General features: G+C 53.3%; 1 protein-coding gene across 8 annotated transcripts in view; it reads left to right on the top strand.

Annotated features, from left to right (window-relative positions):
• Nucleotides 1-21,652, top strand: part of NCOR2 (nuclear receptor corepressor 2) — a 376,514-nt gene that overhangs the window by 297,865 nt on the left and 56,997 nt on the right. For all 8 annotated transcript variants that reach the window (XM_036753385.1, XM_036753345.1, XM_036753339.1 and 5 more), the window contains exons 19-20: nt 2,019-2,166; nt 10,383-11,022. In XM_036753385.1, coding sequence (XP_036609280.1) covers nt 2,019-2,166; nt 10,383-11,022 — 788 coding nt within the window. The remainder of the gene's footprint in view (nt 1-2,018; nt 2,167-10,382; nt 11,023-21,652) is intronic.

Below are 21,652 nucleotides of genomic sequence, written 5' to 3'. Positions count from 1 at the left end.
TTATACTGTCTGTAGCCTGCTTTGCACAGCCTCCCTCACTGAAATCCAGCTCACTTGCCTGCCGTGGCATTGCCTCCCTGATGTCACGGTCCTCTGAAGAACGAAGGACAAACAACAAGCCTGCTCTGCACAGACTGGCTTTCTTGTTTGATTGTAAACTCCTCGAGGGCAAGGGCTGTCTCTTTTTGTATCCACAGGGTTTAGCCCAGTGCCTGGCACATAGTAGGCACTTTATATTTACTTATTCCGTTCCCTGCCCCTTCCTCTGTACGGTATAGTCTCTTAGAGAGTCAGTTAGGGAACTGAGAAGTTGTTCACCCAGGGTCACACAGCACGGGTGTCTCCGAGGCAGGATGTGAGCCTGGGTCCTCCTGGCTCCAAGACTAGCTCTGACCTACGTACCTCACTGCTCTGATGATAGCGATGAGGATGAGGATGGGCAGCATAGCCTGGTGGACAGGGAGCCCCGCCCCAAGTCAGAATGACCTGGGTTCAGATCCCAGCACTGACCCCTGCTGGATCTGTGACCCTTCACCTCTCAGTGTCCCAGGCAGCTTGTCTAGGCCTGACTGCCCGAGGAGGGGGAGTTTCTTCACTGCAGACTCTTAGCACTGATGAAATTAGGAGTCTGAGTCAAACAGGAATGATTACTACTAACAGAGGCCTGTGGCCTAGGGCGTCAGGCCAACCTGGGCTTAGTGGTCACCTGCTGGGCCTGTGACCTGTGCAAGGCCCTGTACCTGTCATTGATCATCCCCAGATTTGGAGATCCTGAGACCAATGATACCACTGCTCCAGACCCCAAAGGAAGGTCACAGCAGCCGATCTCAATATGGTGCATTAATGTTAGCACAGACCAGGCATGTGACTTCATTCGAACCTCACAACAGTCCTTGGAGATAGCATCATCTCCCGTTTTATAGGGGAAGAAACAGGGTCAGGGAAGGAAAAGGAAGTTCCTGTGGGTGGCATATAGGTGACCAAAGATCAAAGCTGGGATTTGAATCCAGGACCCCTGACTCTGATTCCAACATTCTTTTTCCTACCCCTTTTGGTGGTAACTCCCGCCACACACTCAAAGGACACATGAGCCAGCCTAGAATCAGGGGCTAAACTCTGGTGGAGACAATAAATGCCATAGATGTTGGGAAGGGGCCGGGAGGGGGCATCCCTAGTGGCTTGAACAGATTTCTTGGAGGATGCAGGACTTCAGCTGATCCCTGGAGGATGGGTAGAAATTAGATTTGGTAAAGAAGACGTGGGATGGTGGAGAAAGGCCTGGATTGGGAGCGAAGAGACCAGAATTTTACCTTTCTGACGATCCAGATGCATCACTTGGGTCATGCCATTCTGAACATCTTACTGTGACCTCAGTTTTTCTACTTAACTGGGTATCTGGGACGAAATGAGCCTGTAGTTCATGAAGGTGTGTGTCAGATTTGGGAGTCAAAGGACCTGGGTTTGAATCCTGGCTCTGCTTGTTCAGGCCATGGTGACCTTGGGCAAGTCACTTCTGGGCCTCAGTTTCCTGGTCTGTAAAATGAGAGCATTGGGCTAGTTGACCTCTCTAGTCCCTTCCAGCTCTGAAGCTATGACCCCATCATCCTGTCCAGAATGAAGCCTTTAATGATCCTTGATCTCCCCCGCACACACATACCCCCCCTGCTCCAGCTACTGGTGCCTTCCTCCCCTAAAATCATACTATGTTTGTGTATTTATTTTGTCGTATCGATACAATGTGTACAATGTGTATATATTGTCTTGATGAATGAAAACACCCTCAGTAATAATTAGTGCTTGTTTTGGAGTGATTGATATAGTAGACAACACTGATAAAACTGGAACGTTCACGCAAAAGAGATGGACCGAATGTTAAAACGGTCAGGGTGAGGAGGGGTGCATGATGGCCACACAGACTCGTTCTACCTTCCAGATGTCCATGATAGCACAGGAGGTAGGCATCCCTTTCCGTAGGGCTGGGACCACCCCTGCCTAAGTCTTTGTCCTTTTTGTCCTAGGAGAAGGAGAGAAATGCCCGGCGGAAGAAGAAAAAAACCGAAGCCGTGCCAAGCGAGGAGACCACATTCCCTCCTGTGGTGGAGGACGAGGAGATGGAGGCCTCTGGGATGAGCGGCAATGAGGAAGAGATGGCGGAGGAGGCGGATGGTAAGGGAGGGTGCCGGCTGACAGAGAGCAGCCTGGAGCTGCCACGAGCTCACCGTTGGGGAATCTGATCTGGTCTGGGGAGGGCAGAGCAGGATGGAGCCTGTTGGAATGGAGGCCATACAGTGTTCTTGGAAGATCACGGTGGCCGGGGTCAGGAAGGCAGAGTCTGGCCAGACCAGAGAGACCCGTGGCGATGCGGCAGCCAGTCAGCATGAATCCATCCTGGGGACAGCCCCACTCCCCGTCAGCAGAGTTGCTCTTGTCCTCTCTTGCATTTCTGCCTAGGATCTTGTTGGTCTCTGTATCTCGTGTTCCTCCCTGAGTGCATGTGTGTATGTGATGAAGTGAGGGAGAGTGTGCATGTATGTGTGTATAAACCATACATTATTGTGCAGCAGGCAAGATTGTCATTTGTGTGGGTATGTAAGAGGCAGTCTCTTCCCATCAAAGTCCATTCCACACACACACACACACACACACACACACACACACTCTGCACATGTGTACACACATGTACATACACGTGCATGCACACTCTCTTTCCCCTGAAGAGAAGGCATCTGTGCTTAGGTTCCTCGCCCCCAGGCTATGTTGAGTGTGGGTGCTGGGAGTTCTTCCCTTGTTGCCCTGGACCCCGGTTTCCCCTCTCCTTCCCCCCTCCTCTGCCCCCAACAAGGTAAAAATTAAATCACCCTCTGAGAAAGAAGGGACTAGGCTGGTTCTGATGCTGCACATCTCTTCCTAAACACCCATCTGCCCCTCACGCCTTTGGCTTTCCTCCCCCCCCCATCCCTCCATGTCCTTACCTGTCCATCCGTGTCCTTCTGAGTCTTGGACCAAGTCTGTTTCCATGACCTGGCACCCCAGGGTGTTTCATCCCCCAGTCTGCCCCACCCAACAAGAGGGAGTTGGGCTGCCCTCTGAGGCCCCTTCTGACTTGAGCTCAGATCCTAGGGAAAGCCAGAGAAGTTTTCAGCAGGCATTTATTAGGTACCTCCTGTATGCCTATGCTAAGCACCATGGATATAAAGAAAGGTAAGAGACAGTCCCTGTCCTCAAGGAGTTCGCAGTCTAGTGGAGGAGAGCACATGTAAACAACTGTCCAAACAGGCCCCAGCCAGGATAAGCAACAGAGGGAAGGCCCAAGCATTAAGGGGGATTAGGAAAGGGTTCCTGTGGCAGGGAGGATTTTAGCTGGGACTTGAAGCCAGGGATGGAAGGAGGAGGAGCATATGGGGAGAAAGAGCATCCCAGGCCTAGGGGACAGCCAGTGCAGATGCCGAGGTCCAGAGATGGAGTGGGATGTTCGAGGACTAGCCAGGAGGCTGGCGTCATGGAGTGTCTGGAAAGGCAGCAGGGGGCCCGTTATAAACGGCTTTGCATGCCAGAGGATTTTATATCAGATTCTGGTGCCAGGGAGCTGCTGGGCTTTATGGACCGGGGCAGGACTGTGTCGTGGTGAGATGGGAGCTCTGGGAAGGTCTGAGCCTGCTGGGCAGTGACTCTGTGACTCTAAAATTCTACAGCTTCTTAGGCTTGGACTTTGGATGCCAGAACTGTTTGTGTGCGTATGTGCTTGTGTGCATGCGTGCACATGTGTGTGTGCTTGTGTGCATGCATGTGTGTATGTGTGCATGCATTTGTGTGTGTATGTGCACGCGCTCGTGTATGGCTGCGTGTGTGTGCCTGTATGTGTGCATGAGTGTGCGTGTATGTATGTGTATTCACGCTCACGTGTGTACATGAATGTGTGCACATGTGCTTGTGTGTGTGTGCGTGTGTCCCCAGGCTGGCCCCTGTGCAGCTATGAGGGGCGAGGCCACTGGGGCTGGAAATCTCTGGTCTCCTTGGGTCTTTTTTTCCTGGGAAAAGTGTCTCATTAAGTGAGCAGATTCTGGGCAGACCTACAGTGGTGGGAGCCTGGTGACTTGGCCATAGCATGCCAGCCTGGGTGATGAACTGAGCCCAGCATCATCCAGGAGGAAACACGGGGCCACCAGATGGGAAGGACCCCCTCCTCAGCTTAGCCTCTTCCCCTCCTCTGTGTGGTCAGCATGCTTTCCAAGGCTTGGCCTTGAGGGGGCAGTGGTCTAACTCCTGTCCTAACAGTCCCATGTGGTACCGTGAAAAGAGGCTTAGATATGACGTCAGAGGACCTGGGTGTGAATCCCACCCAGCTCTGCTCCTTCTAGCTGTCACGTCCCTTTAGCCCCAGTCTTCCCCCATTGAAAAAGGCTGAGCTTAGACGTGGTGATTCCCGTAACTTTTCAGGGCCTCAGTTTCCTCCTCTGTCCAGCGAGTGAGGTAAGCTATAGTCATTCCTTTCCAGCTTTCAGTCTGCGTTCCTGTGACTTCTGAATGAGCCTCAGTTCTATGATCTTTATATTGCAGGGGATGGGTGAGGGGTCTCTAAAGCCCCTTCCAGCTCGGACTCTGTGGTCCCAGGACCTCTGCAGGCCTCGTGCCTAGGAGCTCCTTCTAGCTCCAGCACTTTACCATATACTGTAAGGCCAGCCCTCCTTGTTACAGAGGCGGGACAGGTGTGGTTTTTCATGTGCCCATTTCTTTGAGCTGGAAGGGCCCTTAGAAATCTCTCACACATCTCCCTTTTACCAAAAGCCCCCTGGGCAGAAGAATCTGCCCCAAATTACAGCCTGGGAAGTGGTACATCTTCTTTCTTCAAATCCATCGCTTTCCCCCCAGAAGAGGGGAGGGCCTTGCCTCTGAGGTCTTAGGGTGACTCAGCGGCCAAGCTGGGACCTGAACCCAGGGCTCTAGACGTCCCTGTGCTTTCTAAAGCCATTGAGCTGCCTGGGTTCTGCTCCTGACTCGGCCGCTGGCTCTGGGTGACCTTTGCCAGCATCTTTATCTCTCCCCCTACAGAAGGACAGAGGGAGGGAGGAGAGGCTGAGTAGATCCCCCTTCACCTGTCTGAGGTCACTTCAGGTCCAGCCGCAGACAGCTTCCTCTCTTCCCGTTCCTGGGCAAATGCAAACACACTAACTCATTTACTGTCTGTGTGACCCTGGGTGAGTCACTTAAGATTTCTAGACCAAAATCACCTCTCCCAAGAATGGGGACAATAAGAGTCCCTACCTCATAAGATGAGCTGCACTGCTCCCAAGATAACATCAGTATGGCGCTTTGCAAACCTTAACGAACCATATAAAACGCACCGTGTAAACTCGCACCCAGTTCCAGCCCACAAGAGGGACTCCCAGGCTGGATGTCTCTCGAGCACGCTGCCTCAAGTCTCAGCTGCCAGAGAGTGGAGGAATCGCTGAACCATCACATTGATTCCATGTGGTGGAGGGGAAAGTCCCCCAGGCTGCCATTTCCACGCCATGGCTGACCCCAAGGCCGGTCACTTAACCACTCTGGGACTCAGTTTCCTCTTCTGTAGCATGATGGAGTTGGAGTAGAAGACCTCTGAGGTCAACACTAGATCTATTTTCACACGAATTCTGAGCTCCCTGAATAGCCGATAAGTCAGTCATCAAACCTTTATTAAGCATACTGCATGCCCCATGCCCATGCTGAGTGTTTGGACTGCAAGGACAAAAAACCAAGCCAACAGGAGAAGCCCTGCCCTCAGGAAGCTTATATTCTATCAGGAAAGATGAAAGTGCACAAAATAAAGTCATTGGCAGGGGCGGGGGGAGTCAGAGAGGGCCTCACAGGGAAGGCAAGGGGTCCCCTAAGCGCTGATCCTGCTCTGTACAAAGCCTAGTCTGAGCCATGTGGAGAGAGATGAAGATAAAGTCCTGCCTTCAAAAAGCTTAAACTCTGGTAGCAGAAAGAGGACAGGGAGAAGGGTTTGCTCAGCGTTAACACTAGGTGTGCTTGTCCATGTCTCAGAGGGATGGAATCACTCATTCTTTTCTTCTTTTCTTTTCTTTTTTGGAGGCAGTCCGGGGTCACACAGCTAGTACGTGTCTAAGGCCGGATTTGAACTCAGGTGCTCCTGACTTCAGGGCCGGTGCTCTATCCGCCGTGCCAGCTAGCTGCCTCTGAAATCATGCATCCTTGGTCACACAGCTTTTATGGGCAGAACCCAGGCGTTCTAGCTTCCAGTCTGGGGGTTCTTTCTACTCTACTATGAGATCAGACTGCCAAGGTTACCAGCTTGAGGAAAGCCTCAAATGCCAAGATAGTAGGGCTGGATATCATGGGTCTTTGCCAGCCCCACCACGATCCCTGAGTGCCAGGGCATGCGGCTCCTTCCCTTGTCCCTCTCAGGGGGAGGCCCCCTCCCACCCCTCCTTGTGGACGTCTTTCGGATCTTGGGGGCACCTGGTAGCATGTCTGTTGTCCCAAGAAGGCCTGCGGACTAGAAGTTAGGAGTTCATTGAGGGCAGGACTTAGGAGACTGTTTGTTTTCCCTGCTCAAACCTTGAACGTGCGCCCAGCCTTGTGAACCAGCATAGTTTAGAAATCATGTGGCATTGACGGCTGTCAGAAAAGCTACCAGAAGGAAGCTTTGCTAGGACAATGGAAAATGTGAGGTGTGTTAGGACGGGGGCGAGGTCAGGTGTTGTGATGTCTACACCTGCCTCCCCATAGTCTCCCTTCATGGTGCCAGTTACCAAGAAGCCCGTGTATAATCAGCTGGGCCATGGGGAGGCAGAGGCAGGGAATGGGGTCCCTGCCTTCGGAGGGCTGACAGATGTGATGATGTGGCATCACCGGCAGTGATCTCAGGTGAGAGCATGCCAGTAGCTGGGACCACTCCTGAGGGGTGCTGCCAAGGAACCGGGGGAGACAGGGCTCGTGCCTGGGCATGGGGAGGCCGAGGGGGCTGTTGGGAGGGGGGCGGCACACACCCAGCTAGAAGAGCCGGTCAGAGCTGGCTTGGGAAGCCAGGCTGACAGCTCCTGTCTCATCCTAGTGGCAGCACCTGTTCTCTGCCAGGGAATGAGGCCAGGCCTCACCTGGAAGGTGGTTCTTGAGCCTGGGCTTGGGGGAAACCAGGCATCCTCAGTCTCAGAGCGTGATGGGGGTTGGCCTTTGTCAAGGCAGCGAGCTGGGAGGGGCAGGAGGAGGGTTTGGGGTGGAGAAGACTGGGGTTCAAATCCTGCCTCAGATCCTTAATTGTGCGACCTTGGGCAAGCCTTGCCGTGCCTCAGTTTCCATATCTGTAAATCACTGTGGTAATTGCACCCTCTTCCCAGGGTGGTTCTGAGAATCAGATGGAATGATGTATAAAACACTGCAGACATGAAGCTGTGCACGAACCTCAGTCATAACCATCCTCCTCCTCATCGTTAGCTCATTCTCCTCACCGTTTTTCTTTATAAAATGGACTTTGTGGATCCCTTCCCCGGCCAGAGAGTCAGCCCTTTATAGCAGAATGAAACAGAGGGAAACACTTGAGCAAAGCAAATTAAGAGACCGGAAAGGCCCCACTGACCAAGCCAGCCGTGGGCAAGCGAGGCCCAATGAGGAGGCAGAGGACAGTCCCATGGGGACGGCAGGTTCATTGCTAAGCAGAGACCGTCTACGCTCCAGGTTACTAACACACTCGGAGTGGTTACACACGAGGTGTCCTGGAGGGCGGTGCCGGTGCTTGGGGGATCAGGGCAAGCTTCATGCAGAAAGATGATGACGGCTGTGTTTGGGAAGGAGCGTATTCTAGGCGTGGGCTGGCCATTACATACCCATACCCCGCTCTGCAGCCAGGCCCAGCCTTCTCTGTTTTACTGGGACTCAGATAGAAATGGTCCCAAGACGAGTCCGTCTGACTGGAGTGATGGCTTGGTACTCTGGCCTCTGGTCACTAAGGGAAAGTGACTGTAATTACAGCCACAGCTAATTTGTTAAGGTTTGCAAAGCATTTTAATCCTCAGAATAGTTGGTACTAATATTATCTCCACTCTCCAGATTAGGAAACTGAAGCACAGAAAAGTGGAGTGAGCTGCCCAGGGTCACACAGCTAGGGGTATCCAAGGCAAGATTCGAACTTGGGTCTTCCTGTTTCCCAATCTTGTGCTCTATTCACTGCATCACCTAAGGGCTCTGAGTGTCAGGATAGAAGCGTCTCAGCACCACATCTGACAGCTCTAATAATGTCATTATTGGGGAGGAAGGGAGAGGGGAGAGAGGGGGGGAGGGGGAGAGAGAGAGGGAAAGAGAGGGAGAGACTGAAGGATGGGGATCTGGAATGAGTAGGAATAGCTCCCATCCCTTGAACTTCCACTTTTGGTTTGGAGAAAGTAGCCTTTGCTGTGGCCTTTTAAGAAAGCAGCTGGGCGATGTGTGAGAGTCAGGGAGATCTGAGTTGGAACCCCACACGCAGACCCTTTCTGAGCAAGCCACTCACCTGCTTCTGCCTGCCTCAGTTTCCCTACCTGTAAAATGTAGATAATAGGACTACCTCCCCAGGTGAGCATCAAATGAGGTAATATTTGTAAAGTCCTTTGCAAATGTGAAAACTCTATTTAAATATGAGTTCTTATTATTAGTTTTTATTATTAAAAGATTCAGTGAAGAATGTTGGTCTCTGAAATTTTCCTCAGGGACCGAGCCCTGGGCAGCATCTGACCCTCCTCCTCCTTCCCGCTCCTGGCTGTGAGGATTGGGCCTCTCCACCCGAGAGCCTTGGTATTCTCAAAAATCTCTACTTACCCAAGAATGACCCTGCTCTTCTCTGGCATTCCTGATGAAAGGCTGCTCTTTCCCAACCTAATTAACCTGACCTACAGTCTTCTTGTTCACTGAGCTGGCCTTGTCCTTCCTTCTGACATCAGCAGAGAGAAGAGGGGGAAAGCTGTTCGGGGGTGGGGGGGCAGGGTCAGTGGTGGTGGGAGGCGGAGGAGCCAGGGAAGGAAGAAGGTGTGTGGGATGGAGAGTGAGGAGAGGGGAAGAGTGTGGGATGGAAGGGGAGGGGAGCAGAGAAGTAGAGGAGGGATGAACAGAGGAGAAGGAGAGGAAGTGAGGACCGGCTGGGACAGAGGAAGGGGAGCATCCCGTCTCCTTGGAGCACGGCGTCCAGGCTCCTGTTTGCAGGGGTCCCTGCGGTGAATCTTCAGTGCCTTGCTGAGCGCTCTAGGAAGGCACAAACTGATCCATCATGTGCTCCTCAGAGGAGGAAGGCCCGCTCCCTGAGTCGCCTGGATGGCGCCTTCTCTGGAGGCTCTTCCATTGCCCCCTTTCATTTCATTTCGCCCTGTGGGGGATCCAGGCCCCTCTCAACTTTATTGTGTTCACTGCCTGTCTTCTGGCTTTTCACGCTTCTGGTAATAAGACAGCCAGGATTGAATGCAGTGGCCCCTCTGGCATGGGGGTTGGGGAAGGTGGGTCTGTGTGCTGAGCCTCGAGTGCCAGAGCCAGCTCGTGGCTGGTGACAGTGGGCCTGCTTTGTGCTCTGCTCTATACCCCAGGCTGTCATCATAGCTGCTTCTTGGGTGGGGGTGGGGGAATCCGGAGTCCTCTGGGAGCCCCTGGCAGAAGCCTCCCCCTACCCTTAGTAAGGCTGTCAGGCAGTCTTGTTAACATGTCCTCAGGTCCTTCCTTCTCTGGGCTGTGTCCTGCTCACACCCACCCCCAGCCCAGTTTAGCATCCCACTCTGTTGTCACCTGGCTCTTCTCCCTTGGGCTCTCAGCAGTGTGCAGGAGGGAGGCCTTCCAGCCAGGCCAGCAGCTGGCCCTTGAATTCACCTCCTTATCCTAGATGCGTAGATCGAGACCTGAAAAATAAACGACTAGGGCAAGACAAGGGTGTGTGTGTGTCTGTGTGTCTGTGTGTGTGTCTGTGTGTGTGTCTGTGTCCTGGGCATTCTTTTTTTCCCTCTGCCCATCCCGCCTGCCTCTGTGAGTCCCTGCCCAGAAGGGAGACACTTCTGGCCTTGGGAACCTCGAGAGACCCCAGGCTCTCCTGCTCACTGGCCTTGGGCCAAGATGTTGAACTTCTCTGGGACTCAGTTTCCTCATGCGTAAAATGTGGATAATAGTGGCACCCGCCTCCCAGGGATGCTGCGGGCACCTGGTCAGCTTTTGGGTGCTCTGTGTATGATACTGTCATCCCAGAGCAGGGTTGGTCTCTCTGCTCCACTGGTGAGTGCTGCATGTTGGTCTGGGTGTGAGTGAAGCCAAGGCCAGGCTGCTGGTCCCCTCCACGGCCCCGCCCTCCACTTCAGGCTTCCTCAGTCTTGCGGATGCCCAGTGAGAAATGGAGAAAGCGGCTCTCACTGATCACCCTCCTTTTCTCTCTCTTCCAGCTGCGGTGAACAACAGCTCTGACACGGAAAGTATCCCTTCCCCGAGGACGGATGCCAAAGAGAGTGGCCAGAACGGGTCGAAGGTGGCGCCGGCCCAGGGTGGTGAGGCCGGGGCAGCAGTGGAGCCCCCCTCCAAGACGGAGGAGGCTGCCCCCGGCACCCCGGCCCCCGTGGATGCCTCTGCTCCCTCCACACTGCCTGCCGAGCCTCCGGCCCCCACCACACCCGGCCCCGCGCCAGCCCCGGCTGCCCAGGCCACGGCAGCCCCTGAAGAGGCCAGCCAGGAGGCTAGCGAGGAGGAGAAGCCCCCAGAGGAACTGGTGGTCGATGTCGTGAAGACGGAGGAAGAGGAGGAGGAGGAGGCAGCCGCCGAGATGCCCGGGGACGAGGCCATCAAGAAAGAAATCAAGAAGGAGGTGGAGGAGGAGGAGGGCACCGACAAGGCCAAGGGTGGAGAGAAGAAGGAGGAGGCCAGTGGAGGAGGGGCTGGCCCCGCTGGGGCAGCGGAGGGGCCGCTGAAGGTGGAGAAGAAGGAGGGGGGCAAGGCGGCCAAGGGCACGGGGACCAACCCAGACAGCGACTCCAGCGCCACCTGTAGCGCCGATGAGGTGGACGAACAGGAGGCCGTGGACAAAAACAGGTGAGCGTGGCGGGGTCCTCCTGTGTGCCCGTCCTGGGTGCTCTTGCACCTGACGTGTCTCGGCTTGCTCATCTGTAAAATGGCAGGGTTGGGGACTGGACCAGTGTGTCAGAGGCTCTTCCCGCTGTCATCCTCCACTCCCTGCCCCTGGTAACTTGGAGGATGGGAGAGGTTCTGGACTCGGAGTCAGGAGAACCCAGACACTTATTAGCTGTGTGACCCTGGGCAAGTCACTTGACCTTTCTCAGCCTCAGTTTTCTCACCTGCAGAATTAGGATCCTAACTCCGTGGGTTGTTGTAAGGCTCAGATGAGATGACATTTGTAAGTGGCACACAGTAGGTTCTTCGTAGATGTTTAACCCTTTCTTTATCCTTCCCCTCAGCTCCTCATCTGTAGAGTAGTGGGGCTGAAGGCCACTCAGATCCTTCCCAGCTCTAAACCTATGACCAGGGGCTCAGACTTTTCTCCTTCCTTGGTTGCATGTCCATTGGTCCATAGTTATTTTGGTTCAGTGGGAAGAGTGCAGGACTTTGGGGTCCCAGGAGGCCAGGGTTCTAGCCGTGTGGTCTTGGGTAAATCACCTGCTCTCTCTGCTGCCTGATACTTTCACCTGTGTAAACCTGGGTGGGTAGGATTGCATCTACAGGCACACTGGTAAATGTTTAATTGCCAGCTCTCCAGAAATTAAAAAAGAAAAGGCAAAGCTGTCCACCTCATACACTTTTCAATTTAATTAATGGGATTGCCATTTTGTCCCTCACTTTCTCAAGTCTGGACAATCAACAAAACAAATCAGGCCCTTGATTGTAGCATTTCCCAGTTTTCGAGGTTGTGGTGCTCACGCACAGTGCTTCAGTTGGCAGCGGTGAGCAGGTTTGAGCCAGCTCCAGCACACCCCTGAGACATCCGTCTGAGCTCTGCGGTGTTAGAACCTCAACCTCCCAACTCTCCCCACACCCCGGTTTCACATCCACATCTTGCCCTCCTCCAGCCTCCATCAGAGAGGATGTCTGGGGAGGGGGGAGGCCTCCTGGGCCTCTCGACATAATTGAGGCTCAAGCAGAAAACTGGCCAGAGCCGCCGTCTGAATGGAATCAGAATACTTTGTTTATTCTCCCTAAAGATGGAGGACAAGAACAACAGAAAGTATTCCACTTGTGAAAAGTGGAATTCCCCAGATCTGTAAGCCCGCCCTGTCAAGTAGAGACTTGGGGAAAGAACTCTCCATTGGGTTTTCCTTCACTCTCAAGGTCCCCTCCTTAAAATGACCCCAGAGGCCAATACAGTGGGACCCTGAGCTTGGACGTCATAGGGTCCTGAATGCCAACCTGAAAGGGTGCTGTGGGTTCCTTGACAGATGAGGAGCCAAGCGGCCTGCCCAGGGTCACTTCCACAACAAGCAGCAGCCCCAGGATTTGAACCTCCACCCCTGGGCCTCCCCGTGGAGTTTTCTTTCTAGCCTTGGAGCCATCGTATCGTAGATTTATAGTCAGAAAGCACTTCTGAGGACACTGAGTCTAGCACCCTCATCTTTTTCAGTGAGGAGACTGAGGTCAAGAGAGGTTTAAGTGACTTGCCCTGAGTCACACAGCAAGTAGGTGTCTGAGGCAGAATTTGAATTCAGGTCCTCAGTTACATAAGCACCTACTGTGTGTGCCACGCCCTGTGCTGAGGTTTTTACAAACACCTCATTGGAGATGCAGGCTGCGTCTTAGGGCTCTCAAAGGCCTTCGTTTCTTCACCTTTAAAATAAAGGATTTGGGCTGTTCTAAACCAGTCAATCATTAAACGTTTGCTGAGTGCCTACTAGGTGCTGGGTACTGTGCTAAACACTAGGGATGCAGAAAGAGGTAAAACACAGTCCCTGCCCTCAAGGAGAGACAACGTGCAAACAAATATATACAAAGCACGCTGTATTCAGGATAAATAGGAAATCACTGACAGAGAGAAGGCGCAGGAGTTAAGGGGGGTTGGGGAAGGCTTTTTGCTAGCTGTGTGACCTTGGGCAAGTCACTTAACCCCAATTGCCCTGCCCCGCCCCGGGGCAAAAAAAGAAGGTGGGATCTTGGTTGGACTCGAAGGAAGCCCAGGAAGGTCAGTAGATGGAGTGGAGGAGGAAGAGTGTTCCAGGCATGGGGGATGGCCAGAGAAAATGTTTGCAACTGAGATGTGCAGTGCCTGGTTCCTGGACCGCCGCGAGTCCAGAGTCACTGGGTCGAAGAGTATGTGGTGGGGGGAGGGTGGGAGAAGGCTGGAGGAGTGGGAGGGGGCTGGGTTAGGAATAAATGCAAGCGGAGTATTTTGTATGATCCTGGGGGTGTGGGGGGCACTGGGGTTCAGTGAGTGAGGAGGGGGGTGACATGATTGGACATGCGTTTTAGGAAAATCATGGCAGTGGCAGATTGGAGGAGAGCTGGGAGTGGCAGGGAGATCCACCCCCAGGCTATGGCCTTGGCCCTGAGGTAGTGTTGGTCTGGGGGCCGAGTCAGAGGAGAGGAGGGGGTCTATTGGACAGGCCTGGGCAGCAGCTCAAATATGGGGTGTGAGAGAGTCGGGAGTCCAGGCAGATTCCAGAGGGCCTGGAGGATGGCAGCATCCTCGGCAGTAATAGGGAAGGGAGCAGGGGAGTATGAGGCTGACGCCCCATCGGCTACATCCCAGGTGCTGCCTGGAGACCCGGGTTCCAATTCCACCTCCGGCATGTACTGGCCGGGGGACCTTGAGCGAGTCGGTTCACCTGTCTCAGCCTCAGTAAAATGAGGTGGTTAATCACACCTGCCTGCAGGAGTTGCTGTGAGGGCCAAATGAGGTGTTGTGAACCTTTTAAAGCACCATGTGGATGTTCTCAGCTGTTACCCTTGTTATTTAACACCCTACAAGGTGCAGAAAGAGGAGAGTCTGGCCTGTTATCCATAGCTTGTGGGTGTCAGAGCTGGGGCCACACCCGAGTTCCTGTGTTGAGATAACTTACACTGTCCTCTACTCCAAAAACAAGCTTCATTTTACAGTGACTCAGTTTGCAGCTAACCTTTCCAGGGCTAAGATACAGCAGAAAGCCGGAGTCTGGGCCCTCAGCTCAGCTCTGGCCCATCCCTCATCTGATCTGTGGGCCCAGGATAAGGAAGAAGATGATGGCCCCTGTGGGGCCCCCTCTCCTCACCCTGCTCCTTCCAGGTCTTGGCCTTCAGAGAAGGGAAGGTCAGACTGCCCTGTCCTCCTCCTCCTCCTCCTCCCAGGGCTCATCAGCCTTCCTGGCCCCCTTGATCCAGATTGAAGCAGACAGGCCAGGCAGGGCGGGCCGGCAAACCAGGGCTCAGAGCGCCAGCCAATTTGAGAGGGAGAGCATTCTGCGGTCCCTGAGGCAGAGGAGCCTGACTCCCCCCATCATTCCTGTGTAATGGGGTCAGAGGGAGGCCCTCTCCATGCCCGCCCCACCCTCTCTCATGCTGCCTGCAGAAGCGTCATGGAAACACATTTTTCTGTCTCCAGCAGAGAGCTGAGATCATGGGCAGCAGTGATAAGCTAATCCCCTTGCCCTGTCACAGGGCACAGTGCCCATGGGTGAGGGCGCTCGGATCTTGCCTGCTAGGTCCTGCCCGGGCCAGCCTGGCAACAAGCCTTGGAGGGCTCATTTCTTAACCCTAGGGAGCTCGGGACAGGACCTCAGAAGCCCCTCCAGTCCAGCCGGCTGGCTAGTCCCAGGGAGCAAAGAGACAGGATTCATGGGGAGGAGAGAACACCGTTCACAGTCTTAGATGTGAATCCAGGTCCTGATCTGATGCTCACTGCCTGTGTGACCGTGGCACGTCTATTAACTTCACTTCTCCATTTGCTTATCTGTAAAATTGAGACAGAATTGGCTTAGCCAAGCTCCCAGGTCTCCTCCATCTCCAGATTTGTGATCAGTTGCCCCTGAATAAAAATTCCCCTCTACAATGTGCCCAGCCTGGACTCATCATGGCTTAAATCCCTCCAGTGACGGGGGCTCGCTGTTTGTCAGGGTCATCCATTCTCTTTTGACGTGACTGATTATTAGGAATTTTCTTCCTTACGTCAAGGCTAAGTCAGTGTAACTTCCACCCACTGCTCATAGCTGCCTAAAAAGCAGGGCCTAGTCTACCCGACAGCCCCTCAGATGTTTGAACTCAGTTGTCATGCCCCCGAGAGTATTGTTTTATTTATTAGGCTCTTTCTTCCATAAACGGTATCTTGCTGGGCACCTTCCCTTCCTGTGGGCTCCCTCTCCCCAGCCTCCTGCAGTCTCTGGTGACCTTACCCAAATGTATCCACACTTCCCACCAGTCTGGAGCTCCAGCCGACATTTGTCCAGCTCACTCCAAATATTCTCAGATCCTGGCCATGTAGCAGAGGAGAAACTCTGGCCTGGGAGCTGGGAGATGTGACTTTCTAGCCTTGACTGCTGCTTAGAAGGGCTCTTTTGGATGCTGGGCAGATCCATTCCTTGTATGGGCCTTCCTTCATCAGAGAGTGTGGTGCAGCAGAATGAGGGGGTAGTTTTAGAATCAGGGGACCCCGGTTCAAATCCGGGATAGCTTGTTGTTCACTCTTTGACTTTGAACAAATCATCGTCCCTCTCTGGGCCTCAGCATACACATCTGTAAAATGAGGTCCTTCGCTCTCTAAACCTCTGGTTCTTTGATTCTGTGATGATCTGAAAGGTCCCTTCCAGCTCCAATGTTCCCTTTTTCCCACTGGCCATGGGCCTGGCAGCCTTCTCTCCCACCCCCCCAGACTCTGTCTTGCTCATTCTCCATCCCATCCAAGGCTTCTGGCTGATTGTCCCTGGCTCAGGCTAGGCTCCGTAGGCTGTGGGGGGTGAGATGCGTCAGAGCTGTCCTAGAAACCTTTCCCTTTGACTTAGCTGGCCTCCTGGGAAGGGACTGGCCGGGAAAGCTGGGGCACCCTGAGGTTGACCCTGTGGATCCTAGCCATGCTGAGGCTGGCCTGCCCCACCTCGCAGCCTCAGCCTCAAACCCCCAGTTAGGCTATGTGTATCCACATTTCCTCCCCCCCGCCAAGTCCAGCGTTGGCAGCCCCAGCTCCAGAACTGATGCTGTCTGTTCTAACCCCTGCCCTTCACCCCCCACCCCTTGCACACATACCCCCTGGAGTGATGATGGGTCACATAGACCTTTTGGGCAGAATAGAAGCCACTTTTTTTCTTTCTGGCTCTTCCAAGCATTCTCCCAGCTCAGAGGAGAAACAGCACTCTGGGAGAAAACCCCTCCGGCGGTTTTTCTTTGGCAGGGACCCGAGCTGTCTCCTTCCCTTTCTAAAGAAAAGTTAAGCTCTCCCCGCATGGCCCCAGTTGTGAGAAAACCCTCTTGATCTTTTCAGGAAAGGCTTCTTCGGGGTTGTAGTGTGGCTTTGCCGGGTCAAGATAACCCACTTTGGGGTTCACCAAGCTGAGGGCTCAGAGCACAGGCCTACATTGAGGAGCCATCCACAACAGAGACAAGTTGGTGTAGGATCAGAGGAGGTGGAGACATTGGAGAACGTTTCCTTGCCAGCTCTGAGGAGGAGCCTGAAGCTGAGCTCTGAACATGGCCAGATTCAGACAGACACGCACGGCCCTTGAGATCTGGCGTCCATACGCAGCATACCCCAGAGAGGCTTCCAAGATGGAGTGGTGTTTGAGGGGGGTGGCCTCCGGGCACTTTGACCTGTGCCAACCCAGAAAGTTTAGATGACCTGTCCAAGGTCATAAGAGTGTGTGTGTGTGTGTGTGTGTGTGTGTGTGTGTGTCTTTAGTAGTCATCAGAACTTTCTTTATGGTGGTCAGAGCTGCCCAGTCTCAGTTGGGAGAGACCTCAGAACTAGCGTCACTATGGAGTTGTAAAGTTTGCAAAGCACTTTATAAATATGTCCTTTGATCCTCACAACAGGCCTGGTAGGTAGGGAGGTGCTATCGCTGTTTCCATTTTACAGATCAGGAAACTGAGGCAGGCGAAGGGGATCACACAGGACATGTCTGAGGCTGCATTTGAATTCAGGTCTCCCTAACTTGAGGCCCAGCAAATGTCCCTGAAAAAGAATCTGTGGTCCTGACTCCAAAACCAGCATTCGTTCTGCTTTGCCACACCAGGTGGAATTCCTGGTCCAATCAGTGCCCCATTAGTGGCAGCGTCCGACCTAGAACTGAGTCCTCCTGCTCTCTGTTCCCTGGTGCTGTCCATTGACTGAGCAGCCGCTTAATCTGAAAACACTGCCCATGGTGACCCTGGCGATCAACCCTTCCTGTGTTTGACCCAGGCAGGGGATCACACATCCCTAAGAGCCAAGATAATGTCCAGAAACCCTAGAGGTTCACTGGCAAAGGTCACAGCTGCGGGGGAGGTGGCCAGGAGAGGGAGATCAAGGCATACCTGAGGAGGCGTGGCTCACAAGTGGATTCAGGCTTGGTTTTAACTGTGAGGAGCAAGTGGGCGGTGGAACAGAGGCCCCCTTATCTGCTGTGCAGCCTGCCTGCCCGAAGCCCTGCTCCAGAGTCGCCAGAGACGCTCAGGAACACCCATCAAACCTGTTTCTGCTCCCCTTTCCCCAGGTTTTCTGTCTTATCAGGTCCAGGTGGTCTTTGCCCACCTCCTTCATTGCACACTCTCCTCATCATGGGGCCCTGACTTTGAGCCTGGCCCCTGGCCCAGAGGGGCTTCTCTTTTTGCAAAGGCAGGCCCAGGCAGCTTCTTTGCTCTCCTCCTGGGTGAGTGGGAAGGAGAGAGGGAGGGCAGCGTGAGCCTCAAGACAGCTGTGTTGGCTGCCCTCCCGCCCTTGCCCCGGCCGCTGGCCGGCTGTCTCGGTGGTTAGCCAGGCCAGGCCTGTAGATCATCCCAGCTTGAGCCTGTCAGAGTTGGAAACAGATAGCAGCCTTCCAAAAGAGAAAGAAAAGAATCCTCCACCCAGAAACCAGGCAGGAGGTACCAGGGAAGGAGGTTCAGGCCAAGGTCACGGTAACCCTAAGTAAGAGGAGGAAGAGACTTTCACCAGAAGCCCAGCTTCCTGAGATCCGAAGGGTGGAGTGGGACTCTTCCCCACCCCCTCCCAGCCCTTGGAGGTAGGGCTTTGCAGAAATTCCCCCCAGATCCACTCCTGCTCTGGACCCCCTAGGAGCGCAGGAGTCTCCTGCCCACGGCCCTTGGTTCAAACCCTGGCTCGGCCTCTTTACCTGTTTCTTCATTTACAGAATGCCATGGATGGGGCTCGGCCACCTGGAATCTGATGCTGACACTCTCTCTGTCCTATGATTCTTTTACTTGTTTTCCCCTTTCTCTAGCCCACCCCACCCTCCATCCCTACTTCAGTTCAGTTCAGCAAGCATCTGTCCTTAACCAAAAACAAACAAAAACAGTTACAGACGTTCTTTTTCTTAATCACCTCCAGAGGGTGATTATGTTATGGTGAGAACTCCTTAAGAGCTGGGACTGCCTTTTCTGTCTGTATCCCTAGCCCTAAGCTGGGTGCTCTGTCGATAGTAAGTGCTTAATAAATGCATTTTTACTGACCAGGTACAAAGAATAAAAAAGTGTATAGGAGAGAGTGAGTTAGCAAAACTTTCCTGCCCATTGACCCAGGCCAGGTCCCCTCGTGCTGCAAAGAAGGGAGTGAGGGAGGGGCCTGCTCTTCTGGGAGGGGCAAGTTTGTTCTTCATGATCCCCCAGCTGTCAGTCTTTGTGTTCTCTCCATATACGTTGTCTTCCTTGTCTCCTTTGCTCTCCTGGTTCTGCAGACCTCTGCTCTGCATCAGTCCAGACAAGTCTTCCCACGCTTCTCTCTAGTTTTCATAGATGCCATTGGCGGCAGTGGCGTCATCTTCCCTGTGTGTGTACCACTGTCTGTTGAGCTGTCCCTGTTGATTCACTTCTCTGAACTTGGGCATTGGGTCAAGCTCCGGGTTACAGCAGGGAGCTAGCCCTTCCCCAAGGATCTGATGTTCCCCTGGATTTCCCTGTTGTTGTCTGACAAACAAACGTCAGCCTAGAATGACAGGGTGATCCTCTGCCATCAGCCAGGTGATGACTGTGGGCAAGGTGCTTACCCTCCCTTGGCCACCCCTTTTTGTACCCCTGGTGCTTAGCCTAGTGCCTGGCAGGTCCCTTATTGCCCTGCCTATGACATTAAAGTGACTCTGAGAGTCTTTGTATACTGTAAGCATGTTTTGTGATAAACCTGCGGCAAATTTCTTAAACTATGCCTGCCCCGCCCCGCAAAAGACTCTGATACTCTCCATAATGTGAGACTGCTTTCTCTGGAGGTTGGAGGGCTGGCCTGGGAGGAAGGAAGGCTGATTTCTCTGGGCATCAGCAGGCTGGTCGGAGGAGCCATGGGGACCCATCGATGGCTGGTTGTCATGGGCTGAGGCTGTCGATAGTCGTACTTGGATTTGGGGGTATGATGGGGATCCCTTCGCTGGAGGGCACTGTTGCTTCCCCCCAAAGGCCACGGTCCGCTCCAGTGGCAGATGCTTACCCTCCCCCCTCATCCAATCTGGGCCAAGAGCCTCCATAAAATACCAGGAATGTAGTAACAGGCATTCCTTAGATATTTGCTGGTTGGTTGGTTGAATGCAGGATACACCACTGGCATTGGGCCCCGTGCCCCAAGACTGCCCTGGGCATCTTTGAGGGTGAAATGTTCAGGGAGTGTTGGGGAAGGGTCGAGCCAGCTGTGTGCCCACCAGAAAGCCCCCTTGGGTTGTTTTACCCCCCTCCACACACGCTGGGATCCAGCATCCCCAGCCTCCCAGCACTTCCTCCATCCCCTGACTTTGCCCTGTGCCTGGAATGCCCCCCTCCTCACCGTCGTGTCCTGGCTTCCTTCAGGACATTCATCAAATCCTTCTGCAAGAAGCCTTTCCTCAGGGCTAGGCCCTTGCTTTGAGATTGCCTCCATTTGATGCTGTCTACATTTTGGCTTTCCATAGGGAGTTGCATGTTGACCTCCTTGAGAGCAGGCACCATATTGTTGCTCTTCCTTGTGACCTTTCCCTTAGCACAGTGCCTGGCACATAGCTGGTGCCCAATAAATGCTCGTTGACTAACTGACCAACCAGTTTGTTAAGAGATTTTCCAAAAGTTTCCCTCTTTCCTGCCTTAATAATCGAATCAGGTGACTATAATTCTTTGTTACATCTGTCCATCAAGGATCAGTGATCATGGGATGGGAATCCCCTCCACCAGCCCCTCGCAGCCCAACTTAGGCATTCTAACTGTCTGAGGTGGAAGCGGAATCATGTCTTCCTCCAGATAAGTAACAGTGGTGCATTGGTTAGAGTGCTGGGAAGACCCAAGTTCAAGTCCTGCCACAGACACTTAGTAGCTGCGTGACCACTTTAATCTCTGCCTCAGTTTCCTCATCTGTGAAGTGGGATGATAATGATAGCACCTCCCTCCCTCCTGGCGCAGAATGAGCGCTGTGTGAATGTAGCTGGCGGTAATAGTAGCTCTGGTGACGATGTTGGTGACCACCGACATTTCTGTAGGCCGTCAGAACTCACCAGATGCTTTATAAATATCATCGTTGGTTAGATCCTTAAGACATCCCCACGGAGAAGACACCTGCAGGTATTACTGGGCCCATTTTGCAGATGAGAAAATGGAGGCTCTGGCCTCCGAGGGCCATCTCGGCTCTGAGCCCGGGTCAGCCACCTGGAGGCCAGTGTTTTCACTTTCAGATGCTCTTTACTGGGCGCCCAGCAGGCAGAAGTGGATTAAGAGTGATTACTCCGTAATCCCATCGTGTGCCTCCTGGCCCAAATCTGGCTCCTTCTCCCTGGCTGGCCATCCGGTGTCGTCGTCCTGCTCGCTTCCCAGCCCAGTTGGCATGGAGGAGCTTGGCTTCTCATTGGTCCTCCCACAAAGCAAAGCCTGCCACCCCCCACCACCCCGGAAGGAGGGTCCCAGGGACTGAGGCAGCAGCTCAGTGTGGTTCAGAATCTCCAAGAGAGCGCGTGGCCCCGTCGCCCTGGATCCTGTCTCACTTGGCCTTGTTCTCATTGGTAGTTTCAGCTAGACCCTTGACTAGCTAACCTTGGGGTTAGAGGGTGTGGGGTGTGTGATGCCCTCTTGAGAAAATTATGTCCCCTCTCTTGTCCTTCATTTCTTCTGTGATGTAGCGATGATTGATTATATCATCAATCAACCAGTTAGCCAGTGTCCATTAAGTGGCCACTGTGGATAAGGCACTAAGGGGACAGAAATCAGAAAAACAAAACAGGACAAGTCTTGAGGGCTTTACACTCTAATGAGAAAGAAAGGTGCCTAGAGAAATGCTAACAGCATAAACATATGGGGGTGTGGGTGGATGGATGGATGGATGGATAGATAGAAGGAAGGATAGATGGATGGATGGTGGGAGATAGATAAAAAGAAGAAAAGATGGTGGGAGATAGATAAATAGATAGAAGGAAAGACAGATGGATGGATAGATGGTGGGAGACAAATGGATGATGGGATATGGAAGGAAAGAGGGACAGATTGATGGTAAGAGATATAAAGAAGGAAAGATAGATGGATAGATAGATGGATAGATGGCAGGAGATGGATGGATAATGGGAGATAGGAAAGATTGATGGATGGATGGTAATAGATGGATAGACAGACAGATAGATAGATA

The sequence above is a fragment of the Trichosurus vulpecula genome, chromosome 1 (assembly GCF_011100635.1).
Source record: "Trichosurus vulpecula isolate mTriVul1 chromosome 1, mTriVul1.pri, whole genome shotgun sequence".
NCBI lineage: Eukaryota > Metazoa > Chordata > Mammalia > Diprotodontia > Phalangeridae > Trichosurus > Trichosurus vulpecula.
This window is presented reverse-complemented; position numbering and strand designations above follow the sequence as displayed.